This window comes from Petromyzon marinus, chromosome 31 (assembly GCF_048934315.1).
Source record: "Petromyzon marinus isolate PM22_M1 ecotype Great Lakes invasive population chromosome 31, UKy_Petmar_22M1.pri1.0, whole genome shotgun sequence".
NCBI classification, from domain to species: Eukaryota; Metazoa; Chordata; class Hyperoartia; order Petromyzontiformes; family Petromyzontidae; genus Petromyzon; species Petromyzon marinus.
In genome coordinates, this window is record NC_133697.1 from 13,078,343 (window position 1) to 13,097,971 (window position 19,629).

At 50.7% G+C, this 19,629-nt stretch overlaps 1 protein-coding gene across 2 annotated transcripts in view; it reads right to left on the bottom strand.

The window, feature by feature from the left end:
• Positions 1-19,629, bottom strand: part of LOC116947871 (uncharacterized) — an 82,610-nt gene that overhangs the window by 25,432 nt on the left and 37,549 nt on the right. For both annotated transcript variants that reach the window (XM_032964104.2, XM_076071109.1), the window contains exon 3: positions 290-1,077. In XM_032964104.2, the coding sequence (XP_032819995.2) occupies positions 290-1,077 (788 nt within the window). The remainder of the gene's footprint in view (positions 1-289; positions 1,078-19,629) is intronic.

A 19,629-nucleotide genomic window follows, 5' to 3' on the forward strand; every position in this document is an offset into this window, starting at 1 on the left:
AGTCCATCACTATCGCACTCGACAATACACTTCTGCCAGTGATTATGTAAAAAAAAACGACAAATCAACACAACAACCCCAACTGAGACGACCCTGTGATTTACCAACAAAGGCAACGTTGCACCACATCTCCCCAACGCTTCCTCTACCCTCCCCGCAAGACTCCTGGTGGACGCACACACGCACGCACTCAACCGCCAGGATCCTCACCAACTGCCCTTAAATAAATTGCGGCGGCGATACGAGCAAACCAACGGCAACGCGCCCCCCCCACCCCCGACAGACTCACCACCACGTAGACGGCCTTCTCGAACGCCTTGCCCACGGGGAACCACTTGCTGCCGCTGCCGGTGGCGCGCCGCTGCCCGACCCGGAGCCTGCGGCCCGCGTTCCCCTCCGCCGGCGACGTCAGCTGCGGCGTGCGCGGCGTCCTCGGCGTCGAGCCGTCGTCGGCGACGCCGCAGGCCAGCGCCCACTTCTTGATGACGATCTTGGGCAGGGGCGGCCGCTCGTTGCGGCGCGCCGTCCCGTCGCCGGACGACGGTGGGGAGGGCCGCTCCTCCAGCCTCAGGGGCCGCTCGCCGGGAGGCCCGCAGGCCGCGCCCACGCTCAGCGAGCGGCAGAAGCGTCCGGTCGCGCCGCGCCTCTCCGCGCGGCCCTCCGGCGCGCAGGGGGGCGTGGGTTCGGCCGGGACGGAGCTCGGCTCGCAGGACGAGTCTCGGCGGCGGCTCTGGGCGCCGTCATCTTTGTGGTGGTTCCCGTGGCCGCCGTGGCCGTGCTTGTGCTTGTGCCCGTGGCTGTCGCTGGGACTGTGGCGGTCGCTGTGGTGGTGGCGGCGGTTGTTGTCGTCGACGTCGCCGTGATGGTCCTGGTGGTGGTGGTTGCTCAGTGGCGGAGGCGGCGGCGGCGGTTGGAGGCACGGTGTCGTCGTCGAGTCTCGGTGGAGCGTGTCGGGCGGGAGCTGCGGGGACGATGACGACGATGAAGTGGAGGTGGAGGGGATCCGGTCGAGGTCGAGCTTTGGAATTTTCGGCGGGGGAGGCTGCTCATCCCATCGAGATCCATAGCAGCCAGAACCTTCAACGACAGCAACGGAAAGATAAACATTTGAGGCTCATAAAGGGCACCCGCTTAAAACGCTTCAGCGTCGACTCGAAGCGCCTGGCATCAACATCTCAACCGCGCCGATGCCCTGCTGCCGTTTAGCCAAGGGGACCCACCAGCGGCAGCTGTCCCTGTGTGGGACAAGGTGTAAGGCAGCAGCCTACATCCAAGCATCATTATCACTCTAGCCCTAAGTGGCAGTGCGCTATTGGTGGGTTTAGTACTGAAGACAACACGAGATCACCACAGTTGGTTAATGTAATCAAGTACAACATTACACATCACCATCGGCTATGATCTATCCACTCCTGGTTTATTCATGAAAAACATTTCTAAATACACTACAACCTGCTCTCACGCACCTCTTCAATTCATCACTTAGGTCCCCCGCTGACGTTCAACAGCTGTCCGAGACACCCAACACACCCTCGCTACGCCCTGCTGCATTACCCAGTCGTGTCGTCTCTCCGACAGACGTCTTGGTCAAGTTCCACGTTTGCTTGCACACTTGGTGCGTGGCAGCAATCTGCCACTCAAAAGCGAATCGCTCTCCGCACTTGTTGTCAGCGACTTTTGTTTCGCTCCTATGCATCTCGAACCCGTAAACTTCGTAACCCCTGCTCTCTATTAAAAGTCGAGATTATTTTGACGCGGCAAATTTCCACACGACGAGCCACATCTTAGCGCCGTCATTCGTGGCAGCCAGTGGTCGCCTCTGAAAAAGAAGCCAATAGCTCGGTGTGCCGTACCTGGTAAGACGATAAATAAAACAAAACTATTTCTTTAGGTTTCCTACACTTTGCACTAGCGTGTGTTTGTACTGTTTGTTGTTGTTGTAACGTTCTGACCCGCCCCTACTGGAACATCTGTGAAACAAGAGCTTTGTAAGCTCATCGGATTCCTCCTTAAGTTTAAATAAAGATTCTGATTCTGAAGTTATTCTATCATTTCCGGTGGTTCATTTCCATTGGTGATCGTCATAATGACGATGTCATCAGCAAACCTCCGCGATTGATAGGCTAAATTATAAATAAGTTCGTAGTAAATTACTTTATATTGCAGGTCGCAACTTATGACAACAATCTGGTAGCTAAATAACGGTACGCACGCCGCAAATGTACACGCACGCAGGGTATAACATTTTATAAATAACGTTAACACGCAAACAGCTGAGGCCACTGAAATGCATTAATTTTAATTGTCCCTTGTAATTTAATAAATGTCCTTGTTTACATTTCACGTGCCGCTTCCAGTAGGGCATAATTAGATGAAGCACCATTCATTTCCCTTCCCTCCACCCCCCCCAACCTCCCCTCCCACACACCCACACAAAAAGGACAAAGATCCCCCTGTTTATCCCTATAGACTGCCGGGGGAGCAGAGAGCTGTACGAGAGCACCTATTTAGGTTAGACACAGATAAAAGACGAAGAGATCGCCCCACGCCCCCACTCCCCGTGTAGCTTGAACAGACTGTTGGGGCACCTATTTAGGTTAGACACAGATAAAAGACGAAGAGATCTCCCCACGCCTCCACTCCCCGTATAGCTTGAACAGACTGTTGGGGCACCTATTTAGGTTAGACACAGATAAAAGACGAAGAGATCGCCCCACGCCCCCACTCCCCGTGTAGCTTGAACAGACTGTTGGGGCAAGCGCCGCTAGCGAGCACCGACAAAGGCCGACACGGCACACGAGGGGGGGGGGGTGCTAGGGCAGCCAGCGCCGCGCCCGGCCGCCTTTGTCTCCCGAGTGTCGATGTTCCCACAAACCGCACCAGATACTAATTTGAGGCCGAGTCGACCTAGGGTAGTGACCGGTCCAGATAATCCTCACCGGCGTTGGGCCGTTAGCGGGAAACCAACAACTCGGGTCGCCAGGTTTAGAGGGCAGCGCGCAAACTGCCCCACTACCGCTGCCACCAGAGACGTGTGTGCGGTGTGCGTCAACCGGCCACCTTCCTCCCTTCGGTGCCCGACGTTGTTTAAACGTCACAGGGGTACACTCTTGATTTAAAGCTTTCGTGACTGCAGGGATTCATATTCTTTGGGTCTTTCGGTAAAGCCACGTAGATAGGAAAAAAATAACAAAGATCAAAATCGCGACGTTTCGATCGCAACACAAGCAATCGTCTTCAGGTGAAAAAGAGAGGGACATCTGCTGAGGCAGGCTGTTTATAAAGGTTTAGAGATGGGCGGGGCTGCAGATTTCCCACTTCTTTTTTCACCTGAAGACGATTGCTTGTGGTGCGATCGAAACGCCGTGATTTAGATCGTTATTTTTTCTATCTACGTGGCTTTTCCGAAAGACCCAAAGAATATTTAACGTACACCTTAAAAGGTTGCTCAATAGACTGCTTTCGTGACTGCAGGGATTCATATTCTTGGTTCTTTCGGTAAAGTCACGTAGAAGGGAAACAATAAAATAATAAAAAATATATCTTTATTAAAAGGTGGCTAGGGGCGGCGCTGGCTGCCCTCACCCCCCTCTCGTGTGCCGTGTCGGCCTTTGTCGGTGCTCGCTAGCGGTGCTTGCCCCAACAGTCTGTTCAAGCTAGACGGGGAGTGGGGGCGTGGGGCGATCTCTTCGTCTTTTATCTGTGTCTAACCTAAATAGGTGCTCTCGTACAGCCCTCTGCTCACCCGGCAGTCTATAGGAATAAACAGGGGGATCTTTTAAAAAATATATATTTTTAATTATTTTATTGTTTCCCTTCTACGTGACTTTACCGAGAGAACCAAGAATAAGGGTACACTCATTCAAGGCCGAGTTAACCTAGGGGAAAGGCTGCAAAAAAAGGGTCGCTGGCATCGCGGCGCTACTCTTTAACCCCGTTGTGCCGCCTCTCACACAGATACATACAAAGATCCCCCATGTAGCCTTCAACAGGCTGTCGGGCCAAGTGCTGTTGGCGAGCGCCTATTCAGCCGAGATGGGAGTGCAAGGGGGTGGGGGTATGCCCATAGCCACGCCCGGCCGCCTTTGTCTCCCCGGTAGTGATACCGACTCACTGCACCGGCGACTCGTTTACAAGGCCGAGTTAAATTTCGATTTAAAGCTTTCGTGACTGCAAAGTCTCACGTCGTGAGAATTTTGTTTTATTTTATTATTTTATTCTCATTCTACGTGACTTTACCGAAAGAACCAAAGAAGGCAGAGTTGTCCTAGGGGAGACCCAGGACTGGTTCAAACATCCGTCACCGGCGTCGGCCGCGAATGGGAATCGAACCCTCGGATCCCCAGGTTCACAGCGCGGCACCGCCAACCCCACCGCACTACCGCTCCCTCCACACATAACGCGCACCTCAGATGAGCGGCGGTCGGCTAGGTACGGCGCGAAAGAAGTTGAACAGACATACACACACTCGCGCGCGCACACGCTCCAGCAAAAAACCCTTCTACCCCCCCACACTGCTCAGCCCACCCTTAATATGCGCGGGAATCAACAATCACACCCGCTGCTTTCACAACAGACTTAAAACTGGCCGAGCGCCAGCTGTCCGGCCAGCGTTCACACGAACACGCCTGCCGCAGAGAGGGGCGCGGGGCAGTCGCGACGTCAAATCGCACCCCGCCCCCCCCCCCCCCCTTTAAAAACGCCACTCACAGCACTGGTGATTATCCGGGATAACACCACAATTGTAGCCTCTGCATACACGAAAAGACAAAGATAGCCCCTCCCTCTCCACTGCCTCCAACCTCCCAACAGAGTATCGCCTGCACAGACACCACAGAGGAAAGTCTCCTGTTAAGAGAGCACCTATTAAATTTATGGCACGGCACACAACGAGCAGGGGGTGTAGACTGGTACCACAACCGGCCACCTTTGTCTTCCCGGGCGCCGATGTATGCGCACCGCTACGGTTGCCTCTCTCGTTAAAAGACCGAGTTGGGCACCGGTGTGGATATCGCTTGCCCCCGACGTTAGCCAGTGACTTTTAAGAGCCCTTTGACAATCCACCGCTGGAGGAAGGCCTCCACACACAACGCCACGTTGTGTGTGGGACGCTGCCCGTCCGTACCTTCGCCGCGCCGGGCAGCTGGTGAACGGGAGGAGACCCAGGGCTAAAGGTTCCGGCAAGTTCAGAAATTGGTCGCCACCGATGTTTGCCCCGGCGCAGCGCGCCGACAAAATACGTCACCGCTCCTCAACATGCATATTCTCCGCCACAAGTCGACAAACACAACACACACGTTTGCTTATACACAAAAACACAATTACACTCTCACACAAATAAGCACATACATAAAACGCGCACGCGATGAACAACATTTCAGGCAAATTACAATGAGCGATGGCGACACGATTTGCTGACACGGCAGATCCCACCCCGGAGGCAGCTGGCACCGTTCCACAGGACACTGCGTGCCGGCGGAGTCGCGTTACAGAGTCCCGCACGCGCAGGAACGCGTCTCCTGCGCCCACCGCACCCCCCCCCCCCACCGCACGAGCGCTTGGCGCGGTTACCGGCACCGCGGCCTCCACCGCTACCCCGATCCCGCCGCAGCCCCAACACAATGCCCTCGCTGCAACGCACCACGACTCCAAACTCCGACCGCACCGCCATCCTCGCCGTGACCGCAGTGCTACCCCCGGCCCACATCGCTACCGCACTGTGACCCTCCCACCACTAACCACGGTGGAGAGACGTTAACTACCTCGCCTGGTATGCAGGAGGTGCGTCTCTCTCTCCCCGTGGTGGCGCGATTTTTCCCCCCGCATTTATAATCAATGCGCATTTTGAGTAGCTGGCCGTTATAAATGTCCGTGTGATAAGCCACTTCGTCGAGGTATAATTTGTCATAGCCAGGTCGCTTCTGAAAAGAGCTATATAGCTCAGTGGGCCTTACCTGGTAAAATAAAAAGTTTAGCTTTAGTTTAGTTTTAACCGAGAGCACCGCTACCCCCCTGGCCACACGGCTACTGCACCGCACCGATACCCCACTCCGACGCCATCCTCCGATTAGCACGGTTGGCTACGTACGGTGCGAAAGAAGTTCAACATACATACATACATCCCAATACAACCCCACTGGGCCCAGCTAGGATTCTAGCGCCGTAATAGCCACACTATCCCAGCACCAGAATCTGAATCAGAATCTTTATTTATACTAGGAGGAATTTGACGAGCCATGAAGCTCTTTTTGTTACAGATGTCCAGTAGGGGTGGGTTAGAAAGTTACAAACAATGCAAAACACGAGAGTGCAAAGTATAGGAAAAGTAAGCAAGTTTTACCAGGTGAAGCCCACCGAGCTATTATCTTATTTTTCAGAAGCGACCTGGCTACAAACGGTAGCGCAACGCAGCGACTTATCGCGGTTCCCGGCCCGCACCGGTGTGTGGCCCACGCCGGGGTCGAGCCTAGTGCCCACAGAACACGTACCACCATAATCCCTGCTCCCGCCTTTGCTCTCCCCCTTCCCCACCAATCATCATCTCCGTCGTCATCGGCCACGAGCCATCGACCGCTGGATGAAAGGCCTCCGCAAGCCACCGCCACCTCACGTGACACTGTGATGATCCACCTAGCACATTCATCTCGGCCACCGGCCAACCACCTCATTCCTTTCAGCGAACGCGTCCCACCCAGGCCCATTCACTTTTCTCGACAGTCAAAACGACGGTCGCATTTACCCTGCGCATGCTCTCGGTCTCCAATCCACGTGTTCCTCTCGCTGTCTCTCAAATGTAATTCCAGGGTAATTATCCACACCGCAGAAGGTGCCAGAAGAAGGGGGATGGCTGCCAGGAGGTGTCACCACTGGTTTTGCCCAAGTGGAATTTAAGAACGTAAATCTGAAAAAGACTGAAATGAAATAAAAAGCCTTACGCTGAATCTACAAAGGAAAAGTCATCTGAAACATAAGGAAATCGTACTGCAACAAACAAGACTCATGAGCAGGGTTGTTACAGTGCAGTGGTTAGCGCACTGCACCACAAACAATGTCAACCAGAGTTTGATTCCCGGCCAGGGCTAACATTTTTTGGTAGGTAATGTCCCCTTCACCAACCCGCGCCGAATCGCATTTCTCAGGAAGCGAAGTCAAACAGCCCGCGTGACCGACACAATGTGGGCGATGCCTTAATCCAGCAGTGGATTGACAAGGGGCCGTACATTAGTATGATTAAGAGCAATTGGACTTTTTCAATTCAGTTAAACATCCTTCTAATCCCATGGGAAGCCAGCAGATTATCTTCATTATTGCAGTCTGTGTCCAGCCGGGACTGAGCGCTCAACTCAAAAGCAGAAGGTTGAGAGTTAAAATCCGGTCAAGAGTTGAATCGGCCAATCATCATTACAGGGTCGCTAAAGCGAGTATTACTTTGTGGGGCGGGGGGGGGGTGGAAATCAAATGTTGCCCTTTGCAGATACCGATTCCTGCTACAGTTACGTTGAAGTTTCACCAAAAAAAAGGGAGTTGAGCAAACTGGAGTCCCGTATAAATCAATTGTGTTGATTGATAATTCTGAAAAGTAACTGGAATCGATAGCCAATGGACGAGACTGCCGAAGGAGTGAGAACGCGCCCGAGTGGAGGAGTCGGACGACCGTGAGGATGGAGCGATGAGAATCGGCTCACCGTGCAAGGCAGTGAGATGCACGGCAACCGTGAGGGATGGCGACGGTGCGCGGATTACTTCATCCAGCAGTGGATAAACGATGGCTGATGATGATGCCCATGATAAAGTACAGCCCATTTTTTTTTGTATACAATGTCACAAATTGTGGAAATCTCCCCAAGAGGTGCGATGTTCCGACGGGCTCTTTAAAACGTTAACGTTACAAGCCGGCGGCCCGCCGGTGCGTGTGTGCGTGCGTGCGTGCGCGTGCTTTAGCAATGCGTCGCAGAAATTACCGGAGGGATCCCTGTGGCGGGGGGGGGGGGATTTTCAATCGTTGACTCAGCTGCTTAATCCAATCGCGGTGCGTGCACCTGGTCTCCGTGTGGATTCTTGGGAGCAAGTGCACCGCAATTAACGTGAGTGTTGCCCCCTCCCCCGCCCCGCCCCCTCCCCCGCCCCGCCCCCTCCCAAAAAAAGGCAGAAAACGTTTAAAGACATCACCGCCCCCCCCCCTCATCTCACTCCCACTGGGACACAATTCAAATCCTGCTGATACTTATGACATCACCCTAATGACATCACTACACTCGGTAAATCCCAAAGTGGTTCAAAAAAAATAAATCCTGGGGGAGGTTGTAAAAAAAAAAAAATCACACCCCACTCCCACCACCCCCTCCCCTCCCGAACCAACATTATCATCCCCCTTGTAGGGGCCGCTAAAATGAGTACCACTTTGTGGGAAGTCCCACTTTGGTTGACCATAGATATAATGGCCCCTGCCGTAGGAATGTGGAAATCCCTCCACCGCTAAGGCACCAACAATGGGGATGAGCACTGGTGTGTTTTTTTTTTAATGTCGGGGTTGGAGCGGCAGGACAGTGGTTAGTGACCTGCACCATGGACAGAGTTCCCCCCCCCGAGTTCGCTTCCAGGATATGGTTAAGGGGCGACTGATATCCGAGGCGGTCCGGTGCACGCACGAGCCACCATCGGACCCCGCTTGACCCACACCGACTGGCGTGGTGAAGTATGGTTAAACGAACCCCACCCAAACCACCCCCCCCCCCCGTAAAACGGCTACGATAAAACGCGGAGGGCCTTTGTTCCGGCAGTGGATTGACAAAAGGCTTAACCTATAAACAATCACATAAATCGCCATACGTTAACGTAACGTGTATAACCAAGATGTACCCAAAAAATAAAAAATAAACAAGCGGTTTGGTTTTACACCTCAATTAAAAATCTGGCCCCTCTCCCCGTGTTATGGATCGCAAGCAATACAACAACAACAAAAAGAGTAGGGGCGGGCGGGCGTACGCAGAGGCTTCCGCAGATTTCTAAATGGCTCAGATTAGCGTGGCTCAGTTTGAGAGAGAGCGTCTCTCCCTCTCTCTCAGCCATGAAAGCGGAGGATTAAGACTCGGCAGGATAGGAAGAAGCAGGCGGGCACGAATAAATAAATTAATAACGCCGGTGGCGGTGTTATATTTACACCGTGTGCTAAAGGTCGTCGACACCCATGTAGCTAAGGTAGAGAAAAGCGAACGCCGTCAATTAAGAAATCGACACGTTTTGAACTACGTATTGACACGAAATGCGATATATGTTGAACTTCCTTCGTACCATACGTAAACAAACCGTGTTAATCGGAGATGTGGGATAATGACCCGTATGGAAATCGAATTTCTTTCGCACCATACTTACCCAACCCTTTATAATTGGAGGTGCGGGGGAAGGACAAAACTAAACACAAAACAGTGTATATACATACACACCCACACGGATACGCTCTCTCTCTCTCTAGGCTTGCGAGATTCAACATGCTTCATTATGTGTACTTTAGCAAATTATCTGGTGACACTGCCGCTGCTGCTGCGGTGGCAGTGGTGCACACGCAGAGTTAATAACTGGCACGCGTCAACAATAACACTGCTTTAAGAATTTTTTTTTATATATAATAAGCAACGTTTCAGGTTATGATCCCTATTGATGTTTTCTGTGATCTGAAGAGCCAAGAGCCATTGTTTGAAACGTCACCTTTCTAATATATACATTTCTTAGAAAGCCACGGTGTTATTGATGTTTGGAGTTTTAAAAAATATATATAATTTAACGGCCCTCTGTCAATCAATCAATTGCTGGATGAAGGCCTCCACAAGTCGTGTTGGCACGGTTGGCTACGTACGGTGTGAAATAATTTGAACATGTATACTTCACCACGATAGTCCGTGCGGGTTGAAGGGAGAACAAATTAACAACAACGAAAAATTCCACTTAACATTTGTTTTACAAAGCGGTAATTGTCAGGAGAATATTTTTTTTGCGGATTCAACTACAGCTAATTTTTCAATACTTAAAAAAAAGTGTCAACTGTCATCGTCCGATCACAGAAACCAACAACCACTCTTGAAAATGTGGAATTTCAACCACTGCCTACGAGCTGAAAACCCACAAGCCTTTGGGGCCGATTTTCACCCACCCCCCCCCCCCCTACATTTTCCCGCGTTCAACAACCGCCAAACTACCCCAGGACCAGCAATCGGTTATTGAATTCAAAAGCCACCACTCCAAAAAAAATAAACAGAGACCCCAAAAATGACAAACGCAGGCGCGAGCGTTTTCTTTGCACGTCCTCAAGTTCCTTTTTTTTTTAACGGTGAAAACGGTCGAAGTTCAGAGGTCACGGCAGTAGCCCTCCACGCGCGCATGCACGGCGACGGCGGAGGCAGCGACGTAACAACGGGGCTTAAAAACAGCGCCGCGCAAGCTCGATCGAGATCCACCTTGTTTGAAACAAGCGTACGCACAACCGTGATAAACGACACACTCGCAATACGCGTGCAACTGTCGTATTAACCGCACAACGCATGCACAAACATTACAACCGCGCACGCGCACACACGCGCGCACGTGTAACTGTGGCACGATGTGCACACACACGCGTGCGCTAAGAGGACACAAACACATGGTCAGCCACTATTACCTGCCAATGGCAACTGCTGTCCACCCCCCCCCCCCCCCCCGGCAATGGGTATTAATTGTAGGCCGAGTCAACCTAGGGGAGGCCCTAGGTGTGATTAAAATAGCAATTTTGACCTCGAGTGAACAAAGCGAGGTCAATACACTCACACAAAACACCTACATCAAGCAGTGGAGAGAGACTGGCTCACAACCAAGATGCCCCCTGATATATTTAAGCAAATTCATGAATAGAGAGGGGGGGAGGGGCTTTGTAAAACTACGGAAAAACTGCAACTTAACCTATCCATTATTTACAACAATGCATCTGCAGTAATTGTACATTCGTGTAGCAAGGTGATATTGAATCTCATTTTCCTTTGGGCTCCACGGGGGTTTGGGGGGGGGGGGTAGCTCGGAGATATGCCGCTTAGAAAGGCTTGAACACATTGCCCATCTATTATTACATGGCACGGGGAGGGCTCATCTGTGGCGCGGCGGCTTACGCACTGCACCAACCGTAGCTGCGACAAACCAAGTTGCATCCTCGGCCACGGCTATAACATCGGTAAGCCAGCGCTATCCGAACCGGTTCCGGTCCCTCCGCTTCACCAACCCCGCCCTGGCCAAACAGCCCGCTCTCACCACCGACATGGCACGGGGGGGCGGCCTTCATACAGCAGGTCGATTAACCAATATCCGATTATTATTATTATCCTGACAACACTGCATGCAATAACAATAATAATGTGCTTCACATTCGAATGGCGATTGCTCTTGTCCATAATACTGTGGTCACAAGTGATATTTTGTTTGTTAGGCTATGCCTTGTTGATGACACGCAGTGCAGTCAAAATCAGTGGAAGGTTGCATGGCTACTACCATGGTTACCGATCCATGACCTTTGCTCATCGATGCCTCCGTTAAAGAAAATAAATGCTGCTGAGAAACACTTTAAATGTGGAAGGCAAATGGCTCAATAACAAGTATCTTTCCCTTGCAAATTATTAAACAGACACTTAACTATATCCAATTTTACTACTCCAGTATAAAACAAGAATTTGCTGAAGCGTAAACAAAATTGAGTTGCTTTTACTGGGGCAGCTTGGGTCAGGCGGGGTAAGGCAGCCATACAAGTCAGATGCTGTAAGGTTTAGGAGTAGCTTGCTGGCACTTGTGATATGAGAATAATGGCTTAGACATTCATGCCATGGTGAAGACATTAAAGCCCTCACTGGGCTGTCAGAGCAATCTTTAGCTCAACACACATCACTGCCATCCTGAGACCAGGAATAAAAGGTTAATACATTTTTTTAAATGCAAAAGAAAATAGCATAATTGTTCAACCAAAAACATGCGCTGTCTTAGTCCATTTGCATTTCAGGATCAATATCTTACAGAGAAGCTTAACTCTGTACGCACATGGGAAACTTGAAAGTGGTTTTGACTTCAATAGGACTCACCAGCAGAGTTTAGCTAGTCATACATTTCATTTAATCTGGGAGAAAGCTAATTTTAAGGGTAAAAACATGGGTTTTCTTCAGGAAGAATATTGTTCATGATCAAAGGATCCGTGACACCCTTCAACAACCTTGGGAGTAATAATACAGAAATCCAAGAAATGGATACTAATGCTTACACACACACACGATACTGTACAAATACGCACAAGCATCAAAATGCGTGCGATGCACATTGCACCGCGTGAACACCCTGTCGCCACGAGAGGAGGTAACAACGACGCATCAACGTTGGCATCGTGACAATTCCATCTCTAAATCGTTGGGTGGTGGGGCGAGGGTGAAACCGTCAGAGGCACGACACTGCAAAGATCCCCCCCACCACCCCCTATAGCATACAACAGGGGGGGGGGGGAGGCAAGTGCTGTTAGCGAGTATCTACGAAGGCAGGCATTGGCGGCTGTCAACATCACGCCCAGCCACCTTTATCCCTCGCACCCCCAAGAGCTCATCTTTGCACACCGTAAAAAGAGGCACAGTAATCATGTTTCATGTTTAATGTTTAATGTTGGAGTCGATCTCAGGGAGGGAGGCCCAAGGTCATAATTTATCACTCCAGCAAACTCGTGTCAGCCGCGAGCAGGAATCTAACTCGGCAGACTGAGTGCAATTGCGCGGTGCGCTTACACCCACTGCACCCCCCCCACGTAGCCTTAACAGACTGTTGGGGCAAGTGTTGCCAGCAAGTAGCAGCCCCTATGAAAGCCGGCACGGCCACACGAGGGGGGAGCGGGAGGGGCGGCCAGCACCACGCCCGGCCGCCTTTGCCTCCCCCAGAGGTGATGTTATTTCTACACCGCGCACCAGGTACTCATTTCAGGCCGAGTCGATCTAGGGGAGGCCTAAGTCCGGGTCGGACAATTGTCACCTGGGTCTTTTGTCTCTTTCCCCCTACCCCCAACGCCGATGTTTAAACGATGCACCAGCTACCCATATATATATTCCCGTCGCTGGAGGTCAGCTGCAAGCGGGAGTCAAACTCGGGGGTCGCCGGGTTCGGAGGTCGATGGCGCCAGCGACGAACGCAACAGCTCCCCGGCTCGAGTGACCACAATCGCACGAAGGCGAAGATGCCCCGTAGAGCCTTAGCAAACCTTTGGGGCAAGTGCTGGGTGGGGCAGTAACCATGCACAGCCGCTTTTGTCTCCATCGCGGCGATGTCTTTCTGCACACCGCACTCGGTGCTAATTTGGAGGCCAAGTCGAGCCAGGGGAAAGGCCCAGGAGCGGTTCAGACAAATCGTCACCTGGGTGTTGGTGGCCCGTGAGCTGGAATCGAACTCTGTGTTTCTAACCGCTGCAATTACCGCTCCCCCCCCGCCCCACACGCATCCACCGTATGCGCAGACGCGAGACCGATGGAGCACGTAGCCAAAAAACCAGGGGTCTAGATGCCGTTCGCTCGGGCCCGGTTTGTGTCCGAGCGATAATGCGTGCCTGGAATTTTTCGTCTTGCGTGGTGTTGACATTGAAACGACGAAGGCACTGGCTATTTATTTTAGGCCGAGGAAACGTTTTGGTGCAGGCAGGGGCCCAGCGGCCAGATTCGTTTGCCACCGCTTGTTGTGCATGGCCAGGCATTTCAATTGTGTTGCCAGATACCTTTGCACAGACACGGCCTACGCACGTGTTTTTGAACAAAAGATAACAGACACACACACAGGAAGATAACAATCCCCCCCCCCCAAACCTCCCGACGTATACCCTTACAGGCTGTTGGGGGAGAGTGCTTTTAGCGAGCACCTATTAAGGTCAGCACCACATCTGGCCCGTCGCCTGTCTTCTCATTGCTGATGTTTTCACGTGACACCAAACACTAATTTAAGGCCGAGTCGAGCTAGGGGAGGCCCAGGATCGGTTCAGATATCACTTGCCACTGGACATCTGTGAAAAAGAGCTTCATAGCTCATCGGATTCCTCCAGTATAAAGATATATTCTGATGTTAATCATGGCCGGGAATCAACACCATGTCGCCGGGTTCATAGTGCAGTACACTAACCATGACACGACCACTCCACTCCCCAGACATCACACACACGTAACTCAGCCGTCATGAGCATACTCCAAGCTGTCCTTGCCACCTTTTAGATTCCTTTACAGCACTTGACGTGGGGGTCAGCACACCACACACACACTCACTCTGGCTAACTTGGACAAACACTCTCTCACTTGTATACACACTCGCACCATCACATGGACACTCTCACTTGCGCACACACACAGTTCTAGTTATCCGCGCACACACACACACACTCGTGCTCCCCAATGCTGACAACAATATCCGCCACTGCGCCAGGCTAGGTGGCACTTTGAGGCTAAGTGAAATGTCATAGGCTCGCCGACAGAAATGTTACGGGACAGTCCCGATGTAATGGGTTAAGCGACCGAGACGATTTGCCATTTGCACCACCCTGTGCTCCCCGCTGTTTCCCTACAAGCAAACACAAACACAGGGGGTCTACGCAAATGTGATATATAACGACACATTTCTGCGGTTATGAATGTTTGTCTTAACATTGTTACAATGCTATTGCTGCCTTGCTACGGATGAACGGGAAGGATTTTGAAGAATGCTCATTTGTTACAAACGAGTACAAAACAACATTTAGAATTGAAAAAGTTCACCCAATGTAGAAAAATAACATTCAAAATACCTTAACACGTCTTATTTTTATCCCGACAAGCTAAGTCAACATTCGATTGTTTTTTTATTTCGTTGGCGATTTCTTAACATAATAATAATGAAACACTATGTGCTCATATAATTATGAGTCATGCGATCCCTTTATGCAGGAAATCCAGGTTTTTTTTTTACTCAAGGTTATAAGAATAAAGGCATTAGCTCTTGCAACGGAGGTCACACAAAAACTAGCGCTAAAAGGATTTGCCTCGGTGTCTGCATCCTTGGCGGCCAATTCCATCATTACGAGCGTTATGTCATTCTCGTTGCGCAGCTGAAAACGCAACGACGTTAAATTAGCGAATTAAACGCGCGTCGGGAAAGTGTGAACAGCGTCCGTGCGTACGCGCGATTTTTCTTCCTTGTTTGAGATGAGCGGGGTTTCTCTGCTTAAGATGTTTGGCCAATTTCTTTACAGAGTGTTTGGCAAGTGGGAGGAAATTCTACCTCTCTGGGGAAACTCATGGGGGGGGGGGGGTGTTTCACTCATATGAGGAAGGTCACTCGAATGCATGAGAGGTCAGCTTCCTTTCTTGCTGTACAACATTTTGAAAAGAAACCGTATTGGCAAAAAAAAAAACACGGCTAAAGTCGGCTTGTTTTCATCTTCTTTGCACTCGCCAGCAAGCCAATAAAAAAAAATCTACATGTTACACCAAGCGGGCTATGGGCCGAGAACAATATACACACTACACGAACAATAATAGTAATACTTGAGCCATCCGTATATCCACTGTTGTATGATGGCCCTTCCCAGGTGCTGTGGCGGTCAATCGTGGGGGCTCGTTTGACCACGCTGGTCAGTGCGGTTGGTGGAGGCGAAGTGAGCATGGATTGAGTCAGATCCAGCGATTGCATCGACTGCAAGAAGTTCAAAGTCAAAATTCGATTCAAGACCAGACAGATTCTGTTTTGTCTCCTTTTCACCGTCTCGTTTGTGTTTGAGGCTTATGTTAAAATTTTGTTCGGACAGCTTTGACCACTTAAATCAACCCAGACCTAACACTGGCATCCTTTTTATGTCACGGGCAAACAATCGATCCTCGCTTGCACAATTCGATACGTTTATCGCGAACGTGAGAAATCTATTGCAATCAACGAATCAATTACAAATCGCTACATGCCTAATGTGTAAACAATGTTTTTTTTTAAGTAAAAGTGGACTGCCACATCAAACGAGCATGGGGTGCAGGGGATGGTGGCTCATCGTTTTTCCAAGACTTGACCAGATGTGGAAATTCCACAGTTCTCTGGTCAGGACCGCAAGTATGCGAGTTCATGAACAGATCAACTGCTGCAGATTTCCACGACGGTCGACGAAGGCTCTTATCTGTGTAAAGGCTGCGCACGCTGCGATTTTTCTCTATTATTAATGATTAATGACGGCAACGCGACCTTTCGATCTCTCTATCGCGGCCGGCACATGAATGCGACCCCATAAACGAGCCACCCTCGAGCCAAATGAGCCCTGCGAATGATTAAACGTAGCAGTTTTGCCACAGCGACTCGGCACAGTTGGCCCCACTTTTGAAACAATTACCGTCGCCACCTTTCCCCAACGCAGCGGCACGGCTGGCTTCCCAACAGACCTGCTCCCACACGTGCTGGAACCCGTCATTACGAAGCTCCGTTTGCGACGGCTTACAGAGAAGCACCGACCCCTACTTCAACCGACCGTCCCTCTACGAAGATGAATATCAACACCGTCTGCGAGGGCCTCCTAACGATAATCTGGGAAGGCCGATTACTCGGAGAGTCATTCAAGGAGAAACAATCTTGGGATAGATGGTATTCAGGAAAGCCAAAGTGAAACATGCGCTGAATCAGAGGACAATGTTCGAAAGTTGCTTTCCGAGAAGCCAGGAATGGATCACAGAGAGGTGGAGCTGGAGGAGCGTGGTCACCGGGCTGAGAAAATCAGGTGGCACTAGTGCCAGTGGTGCCAGACCCAGGCCGATTGTAGTGAAGTTCCTCAGGTTCAAGGACAAGCTTGAAAAAGCCTTAAAGGGTCCAACATCTTCATCTACTTACTGCACGTCATCGCCAGTCTCGACTACCTCCTGCTGAATGAAGAGCATGCCGCGTGCTGCACATCGTGACACCGCTCGTTATTCAGAATCAGGATCTTTATTTAGACTGCAGGAGAAATTCGATGAGCTATGAAGCTCTTTGTCGCAGATGTCCAAGTAGGGGTGGGTCCGCAAGTTGCAATAGAAAAACCGATAGGAGTGCAAAAGGAGGCAAAAGAGAAAAAAGCGAGTCACTAAAACAAACAAACCATTATTTGACGGTCAGTCATTTTTTTATCCACTGCTGGATGAAGGTATTGTTGCAAAATGGTTGTTGTGGTCACAGAACCAGACTTTAACCGAGGAGCAGTCGCGTGGTGTGCAGGTTTTGCAATTGCACCAGCGACCAGGCACCGGGCGACGGAAGAGAGAGGGGGGCGGCAGTAGAAAATGGACAGGGAATTCGTTTCACTCGCTTGCATTCGGGTGCCCCATGCCAACTGCGCTAAGGCCACAAGCTTACGAGGTTTGTTCTCGTCCAAATCTTCACTGGGCACATGCAGAACTAGTGGCATCTACACCTACAGGCGATTATACAACTTTTAAATGCATTCCCTGCGTTTAGTGAACATGCTGTACAACACATTTTGGAATCGACAGGAGTTAAGTTGGACTAAATCGACTTTACGAACAGACCTCTGGAACCCGACTCGTTCGTAAGTGGAGGGGGTCCCTGTACCACTATGGGGAAAGGTCAAGCGTGGTCGTCCTACTCAACGGGATTGGCTCGTGTCATGGGAACGTGGAATTTGTACCGATTGTTCAGGACTTGAGGAATTGTCGAGCTTCGGGGGGGGGGGGGGGGGGGTTCGTGATCATGGTTCGGCGTTTTTAGCCGTCTCGTTTAGCAGTTTATTTATTTATTTAACTCCAACTCGGTTGCAGTTTCGTTTGGGCTGCGAGGCATGGATGCAACGTTGAAAGTGATTTGCCCGAACCGTAAATAATCTATTCTTTATGACTCGCAAACAATCGATGCAACAGTCGCTTGTACGTTGCTTATACAAAATCATTGCGTGTTAAGATACATATCACGGAATGGTGTACGGCCAAGGTTACATTGTGTGCCCCTCAATGTTGAGACGCAAATATCCAAACATATCTCCATTTCGACCCTGACAGGCTGGAATATGTAGAGTATGCAATACAGTACCTTACACAAGTTCTTTATTTCTCTTTAGGTTTCCTGTAAGCCTAAGTACAGATGCTGTATCAAGTGCCTTTAGGCGACCTCTATGTCTACGGGGAGTCGTAGCACAGGAGCTGGCACACTGTGCGACAAGCCCCGGAGGCCAGAATTAGATTCCCGCTAATATCGGAACCGGTCCCATTCCTCCCCGAGGTCAACTTCGGCTTTAACGGAGAGGCCGGTGGGATTTGTCTAATCAGCATTTGGGAGACCAAGGCGACCATGCACGGTGCTGGTCATCCACTGCCTTACGCCTCCTTCGGATAGCTACGTCTCCAAATGAAATCCCACATCCCATCAGCCTCACAGCCTTCTGGGAGTGCATAATTTAAACAGCATTTGTTCGACACAAACTCCGGAACGGTTTCCGCATCAAGTGTCTTATCCGCAGTCAGGCTTGCTTGAACCAAATGCTCGTGGAGTTGCCAAAACAGCAAATGGGAACATTGTGAAAGGGGAGGGGAAAAAAAACAGCCAAAGAAAATTTCAGAATTGAATCGTGAAGCCGAATCGTTACAATTCATCAATTTGCTAGGGGGCGAGGAGGGGGGGGGGGTATTACTGTGCTGCATTTGTCGACTGTGCACGCATCCAAACCACTACCATTTTATAATTATTCACAGCCATTTGCGAATCCACTTGCTGGATGACAACATGGCTGCGCCGTTGGTCACGAGGTTTGGTTGACCAGTCACTGCGCTTCACCACACTGGTCATTGCAAGTTGCTGGAGGGCGGCCCAGGCGCTGATCCGTACCGTCACTCGCCGTGGATGTTAGTAGCCGTGGCTCGTGAACCAAATTCGGGTCGCCAGGGGGTTTGTCGTGCAGGAGTAGTAAACTTCCGCAATTGAAACAAATTTTTTTTTTTTACCCCACCGAGCTATATTAGCTCTTTGTCGGGAGCAACCTTGGCACCGCAAATGATAGCTAAACGAAGTGGCTTATCACGTGGATATTTCTAGCAGGCAAATACTTGAAAGACGTGTCGATTCTAACCGTGGGAGGGAAAAACTGGAGGACCCGGAGAAAAAAAAAATCTACGCAACCACCGAGAGAGAGCCATGCAAATTCCAAATATATTAGGCGTCAGGGTCGAGATTGAACCCACAGCCTCCTGTATACCAGGCGAGGTAGTTAACATCTCTCCACCGTGGCGCCCCTCTGGAAGGTATCACGTTTAAATGCCAGTCACCAACAGGAAGGGGGCATTTCCAGCCAATGGCAACCGGAGATGGGAACCTCACCCCATGCTCATCTCAGCGGGCAGATTACTGTAGTGTTTGTACACATTTCCGCATATCTGAAATATTAAAACGTTTGAACAGTGGTCAAGAAGTCTAAAACACACACACAGTGGGGTATGGAGCGACAACACACAGACGACACATGGGGCCGAGTACAGAGAGTTGCTGGGATGGGCAAGCAGCCGTACACACAGCACCGGTTGCGATCGGCTTGGCTGCGACTCCGCTCCACGTAATTTTACCGGCCGACAGTTATTTAGGGACCAACAAAGCGTGGCTACGAGTGTGGGGAAATTACAG